The 19,281-nt window shown below is 53.5% G+C and overlaps 1 protein-coding gene across 3 annotated transcripts in view; it reads left to right on the top strand.

The window, feature by feature from the left end:
* Nucleotides 1–12,398, top strand: part of KCNIP3 (potassium voltage-gated channel interacting protein 3) — a 79,611-nt gene extending 67,213 nt beyond the window's left edge. For 2 of the 3 annotated variants that reach the window (XM_073897370.1, XM_025867613.2), the window contains 7 exons: nucleotides 1,797–1,921; nucleotides 2,358–2,427; nucleotides 2,683–2,753; nucleotides 7,942–8,049; nucleotides 8,762–8,866; nucleotides 9,539–9,601; nucleotides 10,241–12,398. In XM_073897370.1, coding sequence (XP_073753471.1) covers nucleotides 1,797–1,921; nucleotides 2,358–2,427; nucleotides 2,683–2,753; nucleotides 7,942–8,049; nucleotides 8,762–8,866; nucleotides 9,539–9,601; nucleotides 10,241–10,288 — 590 coding nt within the window. In that variant the 3' untranslated portion in view covers nucleotides 10,289–12,398. Of the gene's footprint in view, nucleotides 1–1,796; nucleotides 1,922–2,357; nucleotides 2,428–2,682; nucleotides 2,754–7,941; nucleotides 8,050–8,761; nucleotides 8,867–9,538; nucleotides 9,602–9,902; nucleotides 10,163–10,240 lie in introns of all 3 variants that reach the window. The other variant, XR_012379717.1, reaches the window with a different exon arrangement.
* The last annotated feature ends 6,883 nt before the right edge of the window (nucleotides 12,399–19,281 follow it).

Raw genomic sequence — 19,281 nt, 5'->3', positions numbered from 1 at the left:
ATGGTTCTCCCTGGTGTGTACCCCCCATGTTGTGTCCGCCCATCCTGCCTGTGATTCAGCCCTGGATGCCTCCAACTCCCCCATCAAAAATACTATTGCCTTGAACATCCTTGTACAGTCCCCTTAGCTGGCTAAGATTCCATTTGGGATGTTTACACAGAGTAGAGTGGGTGGCTTGCAAGGTTTGCCTATACTTAATTTGACTAAGGATTGCCAGATGTAACAGTACGTCCACATGGTGATGGGAATGATCCAGAAGGGAGAGCAAAAAGATGATGAGGAAAGAGTGGGGAGGCTTGCAGTTGTCCCATGCCTGAGACAGTGGGGCTGGAACCCACTGTACAGGTGGAGGGGTTTGCCTCGGCCAAGAACCAGGACAGTTCGTTCCCAGAGAAGGAGGGAAAGCAGATATTTGGGCCAATACAGGTAGATGGGTAGATGTGGGGTTGGGAGCTTGGAGAAATTTTCTTCTGTGACTTCTGTTTTCTCAGTGATGTAGGAAGCAACCTGACAAAGGATGGGGGAGGAGGCACTGGGAATTTAAAGAGAAGGAAGGTATGAAAGAGCTGTCTTGGATATCGGGAGCATGTGTGGACCAAGGCAATGGAGCCTGATTGCTGGGCACTTTGCAGGGCACAGTGGGCCTGAGCAAGAGCCAGCAGGACTCATGGGCGAGGCCTGGGTGCAGGGCAGCCCAGCGCAGGGCTCAGTGTGCTCTGGTTCACAGTGCTGTACATCTGGCACTGCACTCGGTTCTGTGGGCACAGGGTGGGCAGCTCAGGGCAGCTCACAGCACTCACCCTGCAGTGGGAGCGAGTGAGCAGCTGTGAGATAATCATGTGCTTACTGTTTTGCAGGACACCAGGGGAGGCCAGGGGCCGTGACAGTGCAGTGGGGATCATGCTCCCCATTTCAGTGGGAAGTTCTGTAATTCTTTGAGCCTGCTGTTCAGCGAGGCACTCAGTGCTGTTTTGTCTATAGCTTGATGTGTTGTAGAAGTGATGCACGCCGTTCCAAAAGAAATTAGAAAAATGTAAAAAAAACTCTTAAATAAAGAAGTAAAGATCACCTGAAATTGACTTCCCCCCCAGCAAAGATAGCCATGGTTAATTAACGTGGTTAATTAACATGATTAATTAACCATGGATGTGTTATTATTAAAGAATGTGTTTATTATTAAAGTATTATTACAATATTATTATTATTGGATATGTTATTATTAAAGGAAAGGTCTGGTCCCTGCCCTATGGGCCCTTGTGGTCTGACCTCCTACCCAAATGTGACTGACACCCTCACACCAAATGCAGCCAAGCAGCAACATGTTAGGCTGGATGGGCCAAGAGTGGCGACCTCCACATTCCTGGGGGAAATCAGGGAGGGCAGCATGGAGAAGGTGACCCGGGAATTGGATCTCAAAGGCTGAGGTCCCCTGAGTTTGTCTTGTTGTCTTTTTTCCTCCCACCTCCCTTTGTTCAGTGCCTCTCTAGGATAAGACCAGCTCCCAGCCCCCATCCCACATGTAGCTGAGAAGGTGACACACTCTAGATGCAAGTGGAGGGGGCCTGCTCTGTGTGAGGAGCAAAGCAGCAGAGCATCCATGAGGCACAACTCCTGAGTGTGTCATTCCACCATAGCCATTCCATTTGTGCAGTGCACAGCCTGTGGGGCCATACATGGTAGTCATGTAAGGAGAGTCCCTTCACCCCTACTTTAGCGCATGGCCTGGTTCCCACATTGGAGCAAGAGGAGGAACGGGGCACTTGTTCCACCCTCCCTGGGTCTGTGTCCCCTTCCAGATAGCAGCGACAGTGAGCTGGAGCTGTCCACAGTGCGCCACCAGCCGGAGGGACTGGATCAGCTGCAGGCACAGACCAAGTTCACCAAGAAGGAGCTACAGTCCCTCTACAGGGGCTTCAAGAACGTGAGTGCTACCCATCCCTCCGGGAGAGGCCCTGACCCACCTAGCCCTCCTGTCCCAGGCTCTAGGAAGGCGGGACCCTGGCCCAGAGAGACCTTCTAGAAACTTCTCCATGGCATAGCAAATATTCCAGGGGCCTTTATGGGTCTTATGTTGTGTGGGAGAGCTGTCTGGGGTTGGTCAGGTCCCAGAATCAGTATTCTGAAGGCACCATCCTTTCTATGTGTTCCCAATGCTGGCACAAGGGAGGAGCGAATAGAGGGACTTACCACTTACCCCTCCTGCATCACCCGGCTTTCCCCAGCTCTGGGGCTCAGTAGAGCCCAGCAGTATCTCAGGCAGCAGTATTCCCAGAGGGAGGAGAGAGGCCAGGCCCTGTGGCGTTGGGGTGTGGGGCTGGGGATGGCTGAGGTCACTGAAGGGTGACTTCCTGCTGCAGGAGTGTCCCACGGGCCTGGTGGACGAAGACACCTTCAAACTCATTTACTCCCAGTTCTTCCCTCAGGGAGGTGAGTCTGAGGCCAGACCCTCTGGCTCTTCCCCAAATCCCCACATCCCCACCGTGGCAGCTCTACAAACAGTGGGTGTCACTTTGACCGGGAGGGGATGCTTGCCTCCACCCTTCGCCTGCCAGAGGCCTGGTGCTGCCTCTGTCCTGTTGGAAGGGCGGGGAACTCCAGCTCTGGATGCAGCTGGACCCAGCAGTGGCGCCGCCTGGGCTGGGAGCCCCAGCACACCCCAGCGTTCACCCTTGCTCTCCCCAGATGCCACCACTTATGCACACTTCCTCTTCAACGCCTTTGACGCCGATGGGAATGGGGCCATCCGCTTTGAGGTAGGTCCCCGATGACCCCCTCCCACATCCCCTGTCCCTGTAGCCCCCCGGGGGGCGGGGAACCTCCCTGCCCTGGTGTCTGTCTCGGGCCTTCCGGAGGCCCAGACACGATCCTGGGTGCAGATGGTCCAGTGTGTCCTCCAGGGAAGGAGCGGACTGTGCTCAGCTGGCCCTGGGCCTAGCTGTGAAGGTAGGGAAATGTGATGTGGCCCTGTGGCCACCCTCTTCTCACTCAGCCTTTTCTTCCATTCCAGCCACACCAAGCCAAGAGAGCTGCTAAGGTACACCGAGGCCATAGGAACCCCATGTGAAATCGCATTTGAAAAGGGGGCAAGGCTTCACTCAGGGGTCTGTGCTCCTGGCAGGATTTTAGGCACCCAGCCCCAGAATTTATCCCTAGCCTGAGCGGGCGTGGCGAGTGAAGCGTGGGGTGCCCGCCTCCGACACCTGCCCCCCAGGAGGGCCGTGCCTGGGCTCCGTGGGCTGGCCCAGCTGTGGGCTCCACGCCGGCTGGTCACACGGGACCATTTGAGAGAGGCCCCGTCTGTGGAGCCCAGGCCCCTAAAAATAGCTGCAGGCGAAAAGCTGAAACCTCTTTAGAGAGGAGAACCTTGTTGAGAGCCTGGCCTGATCGATAACCACCCTGCTCGGCTTCCAGCGCCAAGGGCAGCTGACAGGAAAGCGGAGGAACGAGCCGGCCGGGCTCAGAAAGCCCCGGACGCGCTGGGGTGTAATAATAACCCGTGGGTAATGCCGCTCGGTTGATTTGTGTGCCGCAGCCAGCCTGCACGGGGCAGAGCGGGGGGTGGGGGAGCTGTCAAGGCCACAGTCTTGCCCGGTGACCACAGGGGCCCCGCCCGCCCCGGGCTGCAGGCTCGGGCTGGTGCTGTGGAAGTACAGTGTTCATCTGTCCTGTCTTCAGTGACACCAGCACGTGGTAAAAACCCAAGTACCACAGAGGTTGACAGGAAAAATTGGTCATCCTCCCCTGTGACCAGGCTCTTGTGTATCCTTGAGGGGGCACCTAAGATTTCCAGGACTAAAGGGTGAGGAGGAATCATGTGAGGGACCCAACCAGGGCTCTGGGAGAGACCTTCTCTTGTTCAGAAATCAGCTGATGGGACAGCTCCCCAGGGTCCCGGTGCGCGGTGGGTGTCAGGAAGGTCTCTGTCACCCTCCTGTGGTCTTTGCTCTCACTCCCCTGAGGGAGGGGTCAGGCTGTCCCTTTAAGTGGTAGGTGGCGGGTCTTTGTGGGGTGTTCTGTCAATGGCTGAGTTGGGGGCACTGGTGCCAAAGCCCCTCTGCTAGGCGCCTTCTCAGAAGGTCAGGCATCTCTGGCATCATCCCGGGCCTTCTGCGGGCTTCTTTGCCATGAAATCAGCTCCTCTGGTTCCATATGCATATGTTTGTTTATCTTGAGGACCTACTTGATTTCAGTGTTCTGCTCTAGGAAAGCTTTTTCAGAAAGAGAGGAGGGCACGTATGTCCTCAGGGACCTTCCAGGCAGCAGGGCCCAATCCTGGGTGCACCACGGGTTGGGATCCCCATGGCAGGAAGGACTCTGAGGGGTGAGGGTGACTCTTGGCCCGCCTGAGACGGACTCTTCCCATGTGCCCTTAAAACAGAAAGTCAGGTCAGCTTATTGATAATGATAATGATCCCAGTCCTTGTTGAATACTCTTGAGAGACAAACACATATCAATTAAAGTTTATTGATGTGGTAAAATATTGTAACTTCCCTAACCCTCACCAAAAAGAGTACCAGAAAACAAAACAGCACCCAAGCCAACCTCATCTTTGCCAAGCGGGAGCAGCTGTCCCACCTCAGGGTCTGCTTGCTGTGCTGTTCGTCTTGTTATGGGTCCTCTGGGATGTGCCCACGGGAGGGAGCCTGGTCTCGGCCGGCCCCGGCCCCGGCCCCGGCCCCGGCCCCGGCCCCGGCCCCGGCCCCGGCCCCGGCCCCGTGCCTGCAGATAGATGCCCCAGAACCCTGCATGCCATCCAGGGCCTTTCTCATTCAACCTACTTGCTGTGCCAGCACGCTGCTGCTCTTTTGGGGCGTTAGGGCCGGTTGTGTGTCTGGAGGAAGGGGCAGCCGCCCCTCCCTGAGCTCCCTCTGCAGTAGCCCCCTCCCTGTCATTCATTGGCCAAACCCCACGTGAGGGCAGTAACCGGAGAGAACGTGTGCAGGCCCGTCATCACACCCTCTGCTCCCCTGCTCTGGCTGAGCGCCCGTCCCCGGTGTGCACTCAGCGGTGTCTCAGCCTGGGAGCGCAGGCCTGCGTCACCGTGCCACGGCAGGGCCCCTCATGCTCCCTGGGCTCTGCCTCAGGGACACAGCTGCAGAGCAGGGGCTGTGGAGGTGATGGACTTCATTTGCCTTGGAGTTAAGATCAGGGGTTACAGCTAGGGATAGTCCCACATGAAACTGTGCTGTGTGGGGCAGGAAATTTAGAACTGCCAAGTACTCGGACATGTGTTGGCAGGACATGGGGTCCTCTGTGGGTTATGGAGGATGGACCAGTGGCCTCGCAGGAGACATTCCCACCCATCTCTGGCCAAGTACCATCACCACTGTTCTACCTACACACTTAGGGACTTGGAACGGAGACATTCCTCAGTTGGTTGTGGCTGACTTCAAGGGCTGCGGGGCGGCAGGCCTGGGTCTATGAAGACAAGACGGTGGAGGGGGGCAGATTGTGGTGCTGGTGCCCCCCGCCATGGCCCACACGAGAAGGGAGGCCCTGTGTGGGCCTCGCCATTCCCTGCGGTCTCGAGTGGGACTGCATGCCTTTGCCTCCCACTGGGAAAGCCTGTCAGATCCCGGGGACGTGATTTCGGGGAGGCTCTACCTGTTCTCTAAATCATGCGCAAGCTTCAGTGATGATTCCCCAAACTTGGGCGTATAGGAACTATCACCTGTTTCTCCTTTAACATTTTCATTTTCTTCACTGACACACACACGGCAGGCTTTGCGAGCGCCACAGAGTGACAGGGTGTGCCTTGGAAAAGCAGCCGTGAAGCACCCACCCACACACCCAGCGAGGCCGCCACCTTCTGCTGTAGCCCGTTGCCATTGTTTGTCTCCATGTCCCCAGTAGCACACGTGGTGCTCCTTCCCGGCTGCCCGGTTCTAGACTACTGGCTCTCTGCTGGGGGGCGGGCGAGGAGCTGGGTCTCCCACGGGCGCACACACCTTTCCCATATCCCCTGGCTTTCTGGAACGATAGGATTCAGGTGAGATAAGGACTGTGGTTTACTCTGATGGTGTGACTTTGATGCTCAGCTGAGCCTTCTGGTGAACTGATTATGTTTTCCTTTCCCAGCACACATTCTTATTTTGCCGCCAGTTAAGGGTGGTCCTGATTGTTGAGTTGCCTGGGGGCTGTGATCTTATCATGAATTCAACTCCAGGCCTTTCTCCAGTGTCCGGGCGGGCATCTCCCTGGGGCCGCTCCCCAGCCTCTTTCCCCCCAGGGTTGGGTCTCCAGGTTCCAGAATGCCTCATCTTCCTCTTCCTTGCTTTATTCTCCCTTTTCAGGGGTACAGCTACGAGCAGGGAGGTAACTTTTCGTCTTTAGATGTCCGAAAGCATCTTCAGTGCGGTCCTGCTCTCGCCTGATCACTGGATGGGACCAGAGCTACACTTCGCAGTGGTGGTGGCTGCACTTCGGTGGCTTTTGGCCTCGTGTCGCCACCAGAGGCAAAGCATGCCGAATCCTGACCCTGTGTGCGGGACCTGATTTCATTTGTTCTGTTTGGTTGTGTTTTTCTCTCTGGAAGCTTGTAGGATCCTCTTTTTGCACCTGGTGCTTGCAGGGCAACACAGTAGGCCGTTCTGTACGCTGTGCTTGGCCTTGGCAGGACCTGGACGCTCCCAGCCTTCCATCCTGGGAGGTCCTTCCTTGTTTCTCCGGCCTGCTTTCCTCCATCTCCTCCAGGCCCCCCTGGACTTCCTGGTGCACGAGCCGTGGTTCCTCCGGAGTGGACCTCTCGTTGCCCTCTTTTCTCTTTTCCAGCTTTTTGCTTTTTCACATGACTTTATGGAAGATTCCACGTGCCCTTCCAAACCTTCTTTTGAATCTGTCATTTTGCTTTCTTATTTTTAATTCCCAAAAGCTCTTTCTTATTCTCAATAACTCCCCTTTTGTAGCACCCTGTTCTTATTTTGGAGGTGACAAATGTCTAATCTCTAGTTCTAGTCATTTTTGTTAAGTTTTTTCCTCCTGGAATAAATTTTGTTTCTTCCAGACTGCTTTCCTGTTTCCCTTAGGCTCTCTCAGGTACAGGCCTCCTCAGATCCAGAAAATCTGATGTTCGAGGAGCAGCTCCTCCTTGTTCGAGGATCAAGCCCCCCCTTGGTGCATGGCCTGGCCCCCTGTAGTTCCATCATCCTCCACTCCCTGTCCCAGGACAGCCCTGCTCTGCTCCCTTCTTTCTGAAGAACCTGGGAGGACCCCATGGGGCAGGGAAGGCTCACCCTGCAAGCCTTCTGGGAAATGGAAGAAAGGGCTTGCTTTCCATCAACTATTAGAGCAGTTGGAGTTTTCACAGGGAAGCCGCTGGAACATTCATGTCTTGTAACATTATAATAAATTATGTGCACACCTCAGAAATGATTGCAGTACACAGGCATGTCGTGACCCCAGAGCTGAGCACTGTTAGTTTAGCTTTTAAGCTATAAGTTTTCAAGCACCTGACATGCAGATCCTTGGTGAACTAAAAGTAGAGCACCCCCCCTTTATTAAAAGAGCACCCTGGGTCTTCTCTATAAGTAGTCATGCATTAAATGGGTCTAAGACAGCATGTATTTGAATATCTTTATTTGAGAAGATCAGTACCAGCCACCATGCCACACACACACACACACACACACACACGCTCACGCGCACACACACAAACACATGCTCATACACATGCTTTCGCGCACGCACGCACATGCACACATGCTCATACCTGCACACATGCTCACGCACTCATGCACATGCTCACACGCATGCACACTCACTCGCGTGCGCACGCATGCACATGCATAGCCTCACACTGTGTTGACCTAATGGACACCATCTGCTGGCACAGCAATGAAGCCGCCTCACCTGTGAAGGTGTGAAGTGTGAAGCCACACAGCAAACTGGAAATGAAATCTGGACGTTGGGCTGTCACTCCTCACCCTCCCCTCCCTCCGTAGGACTTTGTGGTTGGCCTCTCCATCCTCCTGCGAGGAACAGTCCACGAGAAGCTCAAGTGGGCCTTTAACCTCTACGACATCAACAAGGATGGCTACATCACCAAAGAGGTACAGGGCGGGGGGGCAGGGGCCACCTGGCCCGCTTCCCCACTGCTGCACCGTACTCCCAGCCTCTCTCCACTCCCCTGCTGCCCCGGCTGCCCTGTCTCCCTTTCCTGCTCAGAGACATGGCTCTCAGCTCCACCCTGGAGGGGACAGCAGCCTGGGGGCTCTCCCCCTGTCCAGGCTCTTGGTCCTGGACACCTGGGTGCAGGGAGCATGGTGCTTGTTGTGTGCCCCTCATCATGCAGCTTGATCTAGTTCGACAAATGTTCTCAGGCCATTCTTTCTCACAGGGAGGTCCTGAGGGAAACCTAGGTGGAGAAGCTGGGGACAGAGGGTAGGAGGTGTTGGCCTTGGCTCCCACCAGTCAAGGGGGCAGTGTGCTCCCTGAAGGCAGGTGGGGGCCCTCGCCATACTGGCCTACGGTTAGGTTTTGTTTAGCCCAAACGTTTTTTGGTATATGAAATAGTCGCTACAGTTTCAAATTTTGGAGATGGCACATCAGAAGTGATCTCTAGCTTTGGCGAGTCAGAGGCTTGCGCTGAGTGCACTAGATGGGGGTGAGCTTGTCCCCGTCCACCTGGGGCACCACCCCTGCTCACTCACTGCTGCCTTGGAGGTGCCCTCCCCCCTTCAACGCAGCCCCTCCCCTTGGGCTCTGGTACGTCCCCACGTCCTTGCAGCAAAGCTCACACCAGCCACTCCGGCCCCCCTCCAGGAGATGCTGGCCATTATGAAGTCCATCTACGACATGATGGGCCGCCACACCTACCCTATCCTGCGGGAGGACGCTCCTCTGGAGCATGTAGAGAGGTTCTTCCAGGTGAGAGCTCTAGCCCCGGACCCTGAGGGGAAGGAGGGATGGGCTCCCCATCTTAGGACAACCCTGGGAAAGTGACTCCCCTCTCTGAGCCCTCCTACCCCCATGAGGAGGTTAACCTTGCATCCCCCACTGGGCTGGTTGTCAGGATCCTGGGGAGCAAATTAAAACATCACCCCCACTCCCCGATCCACTGAGCCTCATCTCAGGGCCGTCCAGGGCTTGTGGATTCGAGGGCAGTTGACACCCCAGGCCAGCGTTCTGGTGCCTTCCATGAGCTCTCTCAGCCCCTCCAGAAAAACCGTGCAAGAGGAGTGGGGTTGGGGTGACCTTGCTCTGTGTCCACGAGGCCGAAAGGGGCTGAAGTTTCCACCTCCCATTTGCTGGCGGCCCATCCTGTGCCTTGGTTGCTCCATCTGCCCTGGCTGCCTTTTGGGGAGGTGAGGGGGTCAGATGAGCATGGGGATGCATTCTGGGAAGTGTAAGCCCAAGAAAGGTGCTGGGAAGTGGCTGGGTGTGGGGAGCAGCCTGGGGAGGTGCCAGAGAGGTCAGCTGTGCCACGGAGATAGCTGGGGAGGGCCCTTTACATGGCCTGGATCCAGGGTAGAAGACAGAGGGGACAGGTTGGGATGGAGGGGACCCACAGACTCACTGAGGACATGACTTGGGTTACAGAAAATGGACCGGAATCAGGATGGGGTGGTGACCATTGATGAGTTCCTGGAGACCTGTCAGAAGGTAGGTGGGCATCAGGAGTTGAGGACACCCAGGGTCCTGCCCCTGCCAGTCCCCAAGCCCCTCCCGACCTCCAAACTCCATGTTCACACCTTTGTCTGAACCCATCCCTTTGCCACCTGCTCCTGCCAGCCCACAGCCCACGGGCACACCATCCTTCAGATGCCCTCTGATGCTTCACATCAGAGGGGCAGACGTGGGCCAAAAGGAGGATGGTTGGGCCCTGGGGCCCTCAGCACGGGGCCACACTGGGAGAAAGGCGCCTGGAGCCTCCCCCAGCCTTACTGTTGACCTTCCTCTTCAGAGAACCCTTGGGGGCCATGACATGTGCCTCCGCTGGCCTTAGCCATCCGCATCAGTCCCAGAGCGGCCTCTCGGGTGCCTCTGGCCTCCACCTGAGTGCAGCCAGGGAAGTCTGTCCATCAGCGAGTCAGCAGCCCCCAGATGCGCTTGCAGTCAGGCTCCGGGGCTGAAGAGAGGCTGTGCCTGACCAGCTGCCCCTTCACCCGGGGAGACAGAGTGGTCACTGCAGGGTTCTGAGTCCCTGGCAAGAATCTGCTCAAGGTAGGATCAGTTTGGGCACGGCCCCGCCCTGCCCACCCGGGGTCTGACCAGGCCTCTCCTCCTTCTCTCTCCACACAGGATGAGAACATCATGAGCTCCATGCAGCTGTTTGAGAACGTCATCTAGGACATGTCGGTGGGGAGGGGTCCTTGAGTGGCCACCGCCACCTCTGCCCCCAGAGAAATCTCAGTCCTGCAGGAGCAGCCTCTATGAGAAACTTTTTTCTAATATATTTGCAAAAAGTGAACAGTTTGCTCTAGACACACACACACACACACACACACACAGAGCCGTTCCTTTGGGCTGGTAGAGGGGGTGCAGAGGTCAGGGAGAGGCTGAGTCTGGCTGGGAGCTGGGTCCAGGTGATGAGACCTAACCACCCGGCCAGCCCCCGACCAGCCCCGGCCAGCAGTGGAGTGGGGCTGCCTCTGGAGTGGGTGCTGAAAGAGCCATGTGTGCAGGCTGCTGGCCGCGGGGTGCTGCCAGGAAAGCACTCGAGATCCCCTACAGGAATGGGTCCAGTCTCCAAAACAAAGGCCCCGCTGGTGTGTCCCCTCGCCCCTCTCTCCCACCACCCTTCTTTCCCACCACACATCAGCCAGGTTGTGGGGGCTGCTCTGGCCTTCTTGTCCCCCAGATCTGGGGGGATCTGCAGATCTCCCCTGCCGCCCGACTACACTCCCAGGAAGCTTGTCACCACAGGACACTTGGCTGGCAGTAGGGTCAAGGTAGTTGGGACGAGGAAAGAGGTAGTAATGGAGACAGCCTGCTGTTTTCTGGAAACATTTCCCTGGGGTCCCCGGATGCCTGCCACTCCATTGGCAAGCTCCAGTGGTAAGGGGCCACTGGACTCTCTCCATCCTTTCAAGCTCAGGGATTGGGTTTCTTGGTGGAGAATCTTAGGGGAACTGTCTGCCAAGTCCACTGAAATGGAAGAAGGTTTCCCGTGCCTCAGTCCTAGCTCAGTGGGAATGAAGTGGATGGGGCTGCCCATACCCCTCAGGCCTAGAGCATTCAACCCCAAGGTCATAATACGTTCTATGAAGAGGTCACAAGGATCAGGGACTGGCAGCCTGGGAGCCCAGGTGGCAGAGCAGGCCTGAGAAGGGGCTTCTCCCTCCTTTCTTGTCAGCTCCTGTCTCCCTTGGCCCCCAGCTTGGATGAGCTCCCCCTACCACTTTCTAGTTACGGTCCTAGAGCAATGTGGCCATCTCTCTATACACAGGCTCACCCAACCCCATACAAAAAGCACAAGCACCCAGAGCAGCTAAGGTTGCAGCCTACAAAGGGAGCCAAGGACACTCTGTTTTTCCAAGATCGGGCCCTCCTAGAGGGCTGAGGCCTGGGTCACGGTGGCCCCCAATACAGGTAGCTCTGGAGAAGAAGCATGGGGATCTGTTCTGTGCCTCAGAGCCGTGCGGGCTCAAAGCCCATCCCCAGCCCAGCCCAGCTCACCAACATTCAAAAGCACAAATCGTAGGGACCCCTTGTCTGGGTTCTGCTCTGAGGATGGAGGCTGATGTCAGCCTGAAGGCAGAGCCAAGAGTGAGGGCTGAGGGGCCTGAGGCTGAGTGGTAGGTCAACAGAAACCCCCAGGAAAGAGAGAGGGGCTCCTTTTATCTGCCCAGGCCTCTCCAAGAAAGAACCCAGTCCCAGGTAGCGTGGGCCTGAGGAACATTCCCATACGATACATTCCACCGGCTGCCACCCACTCTCTGCTCAGGCCTGGCCCAGGGGTGAGCAGGGCCCTCAAAGGAAAGGTAGAATGGCGGAGGCCATGGAGATTGGCCTGGTTTGGCCACGGGGACCCCTTGGCACCCACACACAGGTGGTCCTCTCCCTCAGAATTATACTGACACCCCATCTCCAGTTTGACTGGGGGGGGGGGTCTTTCTTCCCTCCTCCAGGAGGGCATCAGCTTTCCCTGGCTCAGGGATCTTCTCCCCCTCTGCCCACCCCCACCCCCAGCCCAGCCCTCCCAGCTGGCGTAGCTGTGCTTGTAAGGGGCCGAAGCCATAGGAGAGGGTCACCACCATGCCCTTGCCCCTCTTGGCCTGGGGCCAGACTGGCTGCACGTCCAAGCAGGAGGGGTCTGTCTCCCACCCTGGGATGCAGACTGGCCGCATGTCTGCATGGCAGAAGCGTCTCCCTTGGGTGCAGCCTGGGAGGGTGGTTCCTGTTCTCAGCGCCCACCAATATTCAGTCCTGTATATTTTAATAAAATAAACTTGGCAAAGAAGAGGGACTCTTGTTGGCTTTATCCCAACTCTGGATTTCAGCCCAGCCCCTCCCATCCCTGCTGCTATTAGCCATGGCTCCTGCCCAGGGCTGTGCTGGTAAATGTTGACATTCCCTGCATCGTAGCATTTGCCATTGTCCACGCTCACTCGCACTCAGTCTGCTCCGCTCACTTTCGGGCTCCTGCTGTGATGTCACTGAAGGTGGAGCCGGGAAGGGAGGCGCACTGTTGGGAAGCCTTTACAAGAAGCTCCAGCCCTGCAAACTCTGCAGAGCCGGTGGGGCAGGGTGACTTCTTGAGGTGCCATTTGTATTTCATTCCCAGACCATTTTTCTTTTCCAGTTTTAAGAAGTCGTTTCTGCCGTGTCCCCTTGGCTGGAGGGTGCAGGTTACAGGGCAGAAGCAGAATCTGCCTGAAGATAGCTTCCTCTCCCGGTTTTATTTTCAAAAGTGTAAACTCAGTGAGAAGGAGGCCAGGGGCGCAGCAAGAAGTGAGAATCTGGCAGGGAGGAGAGGAAGGGCTTTCCCCAACTCAAGGATGGGAAGGAGGGAGGTTCTGGGGGGATCTGCAGTGCTTTAAGGACCAGACCCCACGCCATGTGACATCACTTCCACAGTGAACACAGACCCAAGCCTCCATGAGTCACCATGGTTTGGCTGATGGCCATCTCAGCAGTAGTTGGGAGGACAGGTGACAGGAACCCACTTCCACCACCACACACTCCAGAGACCCCTCTCCACCTGAGCCCCAGGGCCTTGGCACAGTCCAGGTAAGGAAGCCCTGATCTTGCTGTCTAGGATAGGGATATCCTGCATTTGCCGTGGGCTGACCAACATGCTGAGCATGTTTACTCTGGTCACAGCCTAAAGGGCACAGATGGGGAAGCTGGGTTAAAAGATCTTGGGACCTCTCAGTCATTGAAGAATGGAGCTAAGCAGGTGGCTCTAGGCTGGGTGTAAGCACTGACTCACTTCATGATGGTCTACAGAGCTCAGAGTGGGGAATGCTCATCCATCCATCATCCATCCTCCCTCCATCCGTCCATCATCCATCCTTCCACCCTCCTTCCATGCATCCATGCATCCATGCGTCCATCATCCATCCATTTATACTTCTGTTTTCCACTCTTTCACTTAGCACCTTCCTGACCTGGGCACTCAGTGCAGAGGTGGTGACCAGGGTATGCCTTCTGTGTGGCTGGGTGGCAGTGATGGGTCCAAAGGAGCCCTGGGTTCAGGGACAGGAGACATGAGTCCTGACCTGGGTCATAAAACGTATGTGGCCTTGGACAAGTCCCATCCTCTCTTGCTCTCTGGATGTTGGCGTAGAAGAGAAGGAGGGAACACTCCCAACTCATTTTAAAGAGTGGTATTACCAGGATTTTTAAAAAATCAGTCATAGGTAGGATAAGAAGGAAAAGTTACAGGACATTCTCCACTATAAAACAAAGATGTAAAAAAATCAGAATATCAGTAAACTCATTTCAACAATGTTATATGTACATGATATATATAATATATCATGACAGATTTGGGTTTATCCCAGAAATGCAAGGTTTACCATTTAAAAATATAGGCACCTCAGTTTCCAATAACATGGAGTGTCTAGGTAACTGAATTATTCCTTCCACTGAAAACAACTAAAAATGTAGAATAAATAACTTCTTAGAAACATCATTGAACTGACCAAAAGGTAAAGCATTCTTGGACCAGGAACTGAGTGGATGTGGAAATTCAGAGATGTAAGCAGAGCCCTGAAAGGACTTTTTGAAACAGGTGAGCTTGGCTGAGCTTTGGTTTCACATCCTTCCAAAATCTAAGGTATAAGAGATCAAGCCCAGGATCCACCCAGGTGAAAAGTCTATCAAGAAATCCTTCCTCCACAGAACTGGAGCCCCAATTACAGCCTTGGAGATAATGAGCGTGAAATAGAAACAAACCCAGCTGTTCCCACCGTCTTTCCCAGGAGGCTGCAAGAAAAGTTGACTATCTCAAGCCCCCAATAAAACTGGGAAAATTCACCCCTAAAATTAGGAAGGGGCACGAGGGGCACCTGGGTGGCTCAGTCAGTTGAACATCTGACGCTTGATTTCGGCTCGGGTCATGATCTTGGGGTCCTGGGATCGAGCTCAGCAGGGAGTCTGCTTGAGATTCCCTCCCTCCCTCTCCCTCTGCCCCCACCCTGCACGTGCACATGTTCTCTCTCTCTCTAAAATAAATAAATCTTCAAAAATATTAGGAAGCATGAGCTAAACTTTATGAGTTTGCAGCCCAAATCCAGAAGAAAATATGATTGAGAATTTAATTGGTAGTGATCTCTGTAAAGTCGAAGGAAAATGAGCAGATTTCAGTCAACAATGACTGAGTATTCAAAGAAACAAGACACCATAAGTGAGGTTTAGCAGAAACAACAGGCTGCATCAACAGACCCAGAGGGCTTCTGATAATGGAATTATCAGACACAACTATAAATGACTATATTTAATATGTTTATAGAAATAAAAGGCAAACTTGAAAATGCATGTTGAAAACACTATACTGAATGCCTAAGCATATCTGAAAAAAATAAAAACTTCTGGGGGAAAAAGTATATATATATATATATAGTGACTAAATTTAAAACTCAAGGAATGGGTTTAGCAATAAATCAGGCCCAGCTGACAAAATCATTGACTTGGAAATCAATCTAAAGAAATTATTCAAATTCTAACTCTGAGAAATAAAGAAATAGAAACTATATAGAGGTAAAGAAACAGAAAATAGAGTGAGAAAGTAAACCTTAAATCTCAATGTGAGTCCTGAAAAAAAAAAAAACGGGAATGGCCAAGAAGTTCCAGGCTTGACTTAACACTGTTTTTGTCATGGTTCCCCCGGCCAAAGGGGATGGGTGTTAAGGAATTGGCTCACATGATTGTGAGGACTGGGAAGTCTGAAATATGCAGGACAGGGTGGCAGGCTGGAAACTCAGGCAAGAGTTGAAGTTACAATCTTGAGTCCAAAATTCACAGGGCCTGCCAGCAGGGTGGAACCTGGGGCAAAATTTCTGTGGTAGTCTTGAGGTAGATTCCTTCTTCTTCCAGGAAACCTAAGTTTTTGCTCTTAAGGCCTTCAACTGATGGAATAGGCCCACCCACATTCTGGTGGGTAACCTGCTTTACTTAAAGTCTACTGATTCTAACTAGTAATGGTAAGCACATCACAAGATACCTTCACAGAGACATTTAGACTAGTGTTAGGCACCATAGTTTGGACAAGCATGAGGGGCATCTGGACACAGAAGATTAATCATTACAGACACCAATACACTGATTTAAGAAATTCAAACAAGTCCCAAGCAGGCTAAATAAAAGGAGACTGTCACCTAAGACAGTATACTGAAACCGCAGAACAACAAAAACAAAGATCACCAAGCCAGCCAGAGAGGAAAGAGCAACCGACTGACAAATGACATCTCATTGGTAACAATGATGCCAAAAGACAGTGGGTTACCTTCAGGTTGTTCAAAATAACTGCCAACCTGGAACTGTAGCCTGGGCAACATAAAAATGTTTTCAGACAAACATAACTTGAGAGAGTTTGCCATCAATAGACACTAAAGAAAATTCTGAGAGATTTATTTCATCTCAGGGTCTGAGGTGCAAGAAACATGAAGAGCTCAGAGAGCAGGAAACTTTAAGCCCATTTCCCTGCTCCCGGGCACTGGTTCTGTGAAACTTGGCTGCTCGCTGCCTACACCTCCCTAGCGTGTGCAGTGTGTCCTCCTGCTACCAAACCCCTTTCCCTCTGGAGAGTACAGTCTCACTGTCCCCAGAGGTATGGCTGGGTATGGCTTTTCACCTGCAGAGCCATCAGCAGCCTATGGATTGGCTGCCACGGGACAGGTGTTGTGGCTGGTCCAGTCAGCTATGTGGGCCAGGCTGAAGTGACTCGCCCCCCAGTAATCAACAGAAGTCTGGACTAGAGGGGGTGGAGCTGCCCAAGGTGGTGGGGGTGCTGGAGGTTGAGGGAGGCTTCTTATGGAAATCTTCTCTCCACCCTGCCTGAGGGTAGAGAATTCCTGTGTCCTCACACATCTCCATAACCTCCAGACATGCTACACCTCTAAGGCCCTGTGACATTTAGGGCATTGGGCCCATGCTTTGGTTTTGGAGCTTTCTGTTTCATCCTAAGCTTCATCCCAGTTTACCTTGCTGAGCCTCAGTTTCTATACCGTAAAATGAGCCAAAAAATCCTCTGATAGAATTGTTATGATGATTAAATATGAATATTTACTAGCTTCTTGATAAATATGAACATACTTCCTTCTTACCCCGCTGAAATTTTCATGTGTTTTCTCCCCTTTCTATAGAAGGGTGGCTCATATCAATAAGCCGCCAGAGAAAGGACAGATGTTTCAAAAGGAGTTTCCAGGTATTGGATATAAACCTGTGATGGTTCCCAGTTTCCCTGGTAACTTCCAAAGCCTATTTGGGGACCAAGTGTCTTAAGGAGGAGCAATCAGGCCACATCAGGCAACCCCTGTCCACGTGCCCCATCCTCCTGCCACCAACTCACTGCGTGGTCACACTGACCTGCCCCAGACAGGAGAGAGGGCCCAGAGCAAGCGCAGAGGGTCCTGGGGCCAGGCTTGTCTCATTCACTCTCATGGGCCTACAGGAGGCCCCCTCCTTGTTACCTTTATTGCAGGGAAGCGGAAAATTGAGGCCCAGAGACACTGGGTGAGGAGCCCATACCCTTCCCCATCGTGTTCTACTACACTGCTTTCCAGAGCAAAGACCAGCCTACGATTTAGAAGATGCATGGCTTCTCTTTACCGCCCCCGTTTGGAGGTTTTATTGGAGACCCCGTTCGCTTGTGGTTACAAGTGCTGTGCTCCCCGTTGACCACCAGGGGGTGACCGCACCGCAAACGGGCCTCCACACAGATTTCCTGCCCTCAGGTTCCCGGAGGAAACGACTTGGGAGGGAAACTACTTGTCATTTCTTTCACAGCCCAAAGACATTTTCCTATTTCTGCCTCATTCTCCACGTGGTTTTTCTTCAGAAAATGGACTTGATCAAGTAATAATTCCACAAGAGTCGGCCGAGCTGGGTGCTGGCAGAGAGGACACACTGTCAGTCCCTATTTTACTAACTAGGACACACATAACTACTCATCAGACTGCATAACTGTTACCACCCAGAACTGATTTAATTCCAGCCCATAGCAAGGAAGTTAACGTTTGGGTTCCCCGGTTAGCCTTGCCCATGAGGCTTTCGAAAATCCTGAAAAAAGCTTGAAATACCCAATGACACTCCTTAGGGTCTAGAAAGCCAGACAGGAGACAGTAGTTTGTCGCAGAAACATCTGGGCTGTCAGAGATCCTATGGGAAGGAGTCGTGTGTAGAGCAGGCTTCAAACAGCTAAGAGTGTGATCCTGACAGAAGCAAACTTTGAAACAACCGCCCCCTCCCCTACAACCACTTGTGGGGACAGATCTTTTTGCAATCTCTCGGCACTCTTCTGTTGCTAACCTTTGCTCAGTGCCCTGGAGCCCTCGGTAACAGCCGCCTCAGAGGCTCCCAAAGTTGCAGAGCTGTCTGTCCTCTGTGAGCTTCTGATCGTTGTGTGTCCGCTTTGGGTGGTTTTCTGCCTCCTCCTTCACACCAGGCAGTGACGCTCCAGTAATCCTCTTCTCCGCCCCTGCCAAGTTCCAAATTCCTTGGTCTTCACTAAGGGAGGCATCATTCTACATTTCTTTTCTTTTTTTTTTTTTTAAGATCTTTATTTATTTATTTATTTGACAGAAAGAGACACAGCAAGAGCAGGAACACAAGCAGGGGGAGTGGGAGAGGGAGAAGCAGGCTCCCCGCTGAGCAGGGAGCCCGATGCGGGGCTCGATCCCAGGACCCTGGGATCATGACCTGAGCGGAAGGCAGACGCTTAACGACTGAGCCACCCAGGCGTCTCTCATACTACATTTCTTAGGCACCTTCCCACACACCAGGTGTGGCCTGCAATGTGAGGAGACCACTGTGGATAAGCCACAGTCTCTGCCTTTGGGAAATTCAAGTCCTGTGAGGACCCAGAAGGCAAAAAGTCCAAGGCAGGGATTCAGACCATGAGGGAAGTTACCACGAGGCACATGCCGGGGTGGAGTGGGGGCGAGGGGGACAGAGCTCATCCAGGAGGATTGCCGGAGGACCTGGACTTCCCATAGATTGTGAGTAAAACAAGAGGAAACAGTGAGGTTCCTCAAAGTGAGGAACTGAGGGACCCTCCTCAGTATAAGTATTTGTGATGTCCATTTAAGTTGGTTGGGAGCCTTTTTTCCCTGGTCTGTCCTGCCTTCCCTGACACATTCCAGACAGGAGCTGTGCTGCAGAGTCAGTAAGGCTTTGAGAGCTAGTGCGAGGCCCTCCTCAAGCCAGGTTCTGTCACCCTGGAATTGGTTCCTTGTTCTTTGCATTGCCCCACTAACCTTCTCCATCCCAGACAAGCCCCCAAGGCCAAGGACACTCCTGCCAGCCCAAAGCGGGTACTGGGGCCTCCTCCCTGAACCCTTGCCCACTCACATGAGCTCTAACCCTTCAGGTTAGGGGAGTATCAGAGGCCAGTCATCTCCGGTTTCACATGGGCCAGCTATAATCACATGGACTTTGAACTAGCTTGTTGTAAAGAGAAAGTGCAGAATCTACTGCCTGCAAAGTGAGCTCTGCAGGGTTCAGAGGTTAGAGGGTGGGGTATAGATAGGGTCCAATCTGCACAGAGAATGGTGCCTGTAGGGCAGAACCGGAGACGGCGTGGCCAGGAATAACCCTTCCCCTAAGCAGAGAGGACCAAGATGAGGGTATCTGTAAGAAACTATCCATTGCACCCGCACTCGTGACCATTCATGCAA

This window comes from Callorhinus ursinus, unplaced genomic scaffold, assembly GCF_003265705.2.
Source record: "Callorhinus ursinus isolate GAN/ISIS: 27379988/994484 unplaced genomic scaffold, GSC_fseal_2.0 scaffold10, whole genome shotgun sequence".
NCBI classification, from domain to species: Eukaryota; Metazoa; Chordata; class Mammalia; order Carnivora; family Otariidae; genus Callorhinus; species Callorhinus ursinus.
The sequence above is the reverse complement of the archived record's forward strand: the minus strand, read 5'-3'. Positions and strand labels throughout refer to the sequence as shown.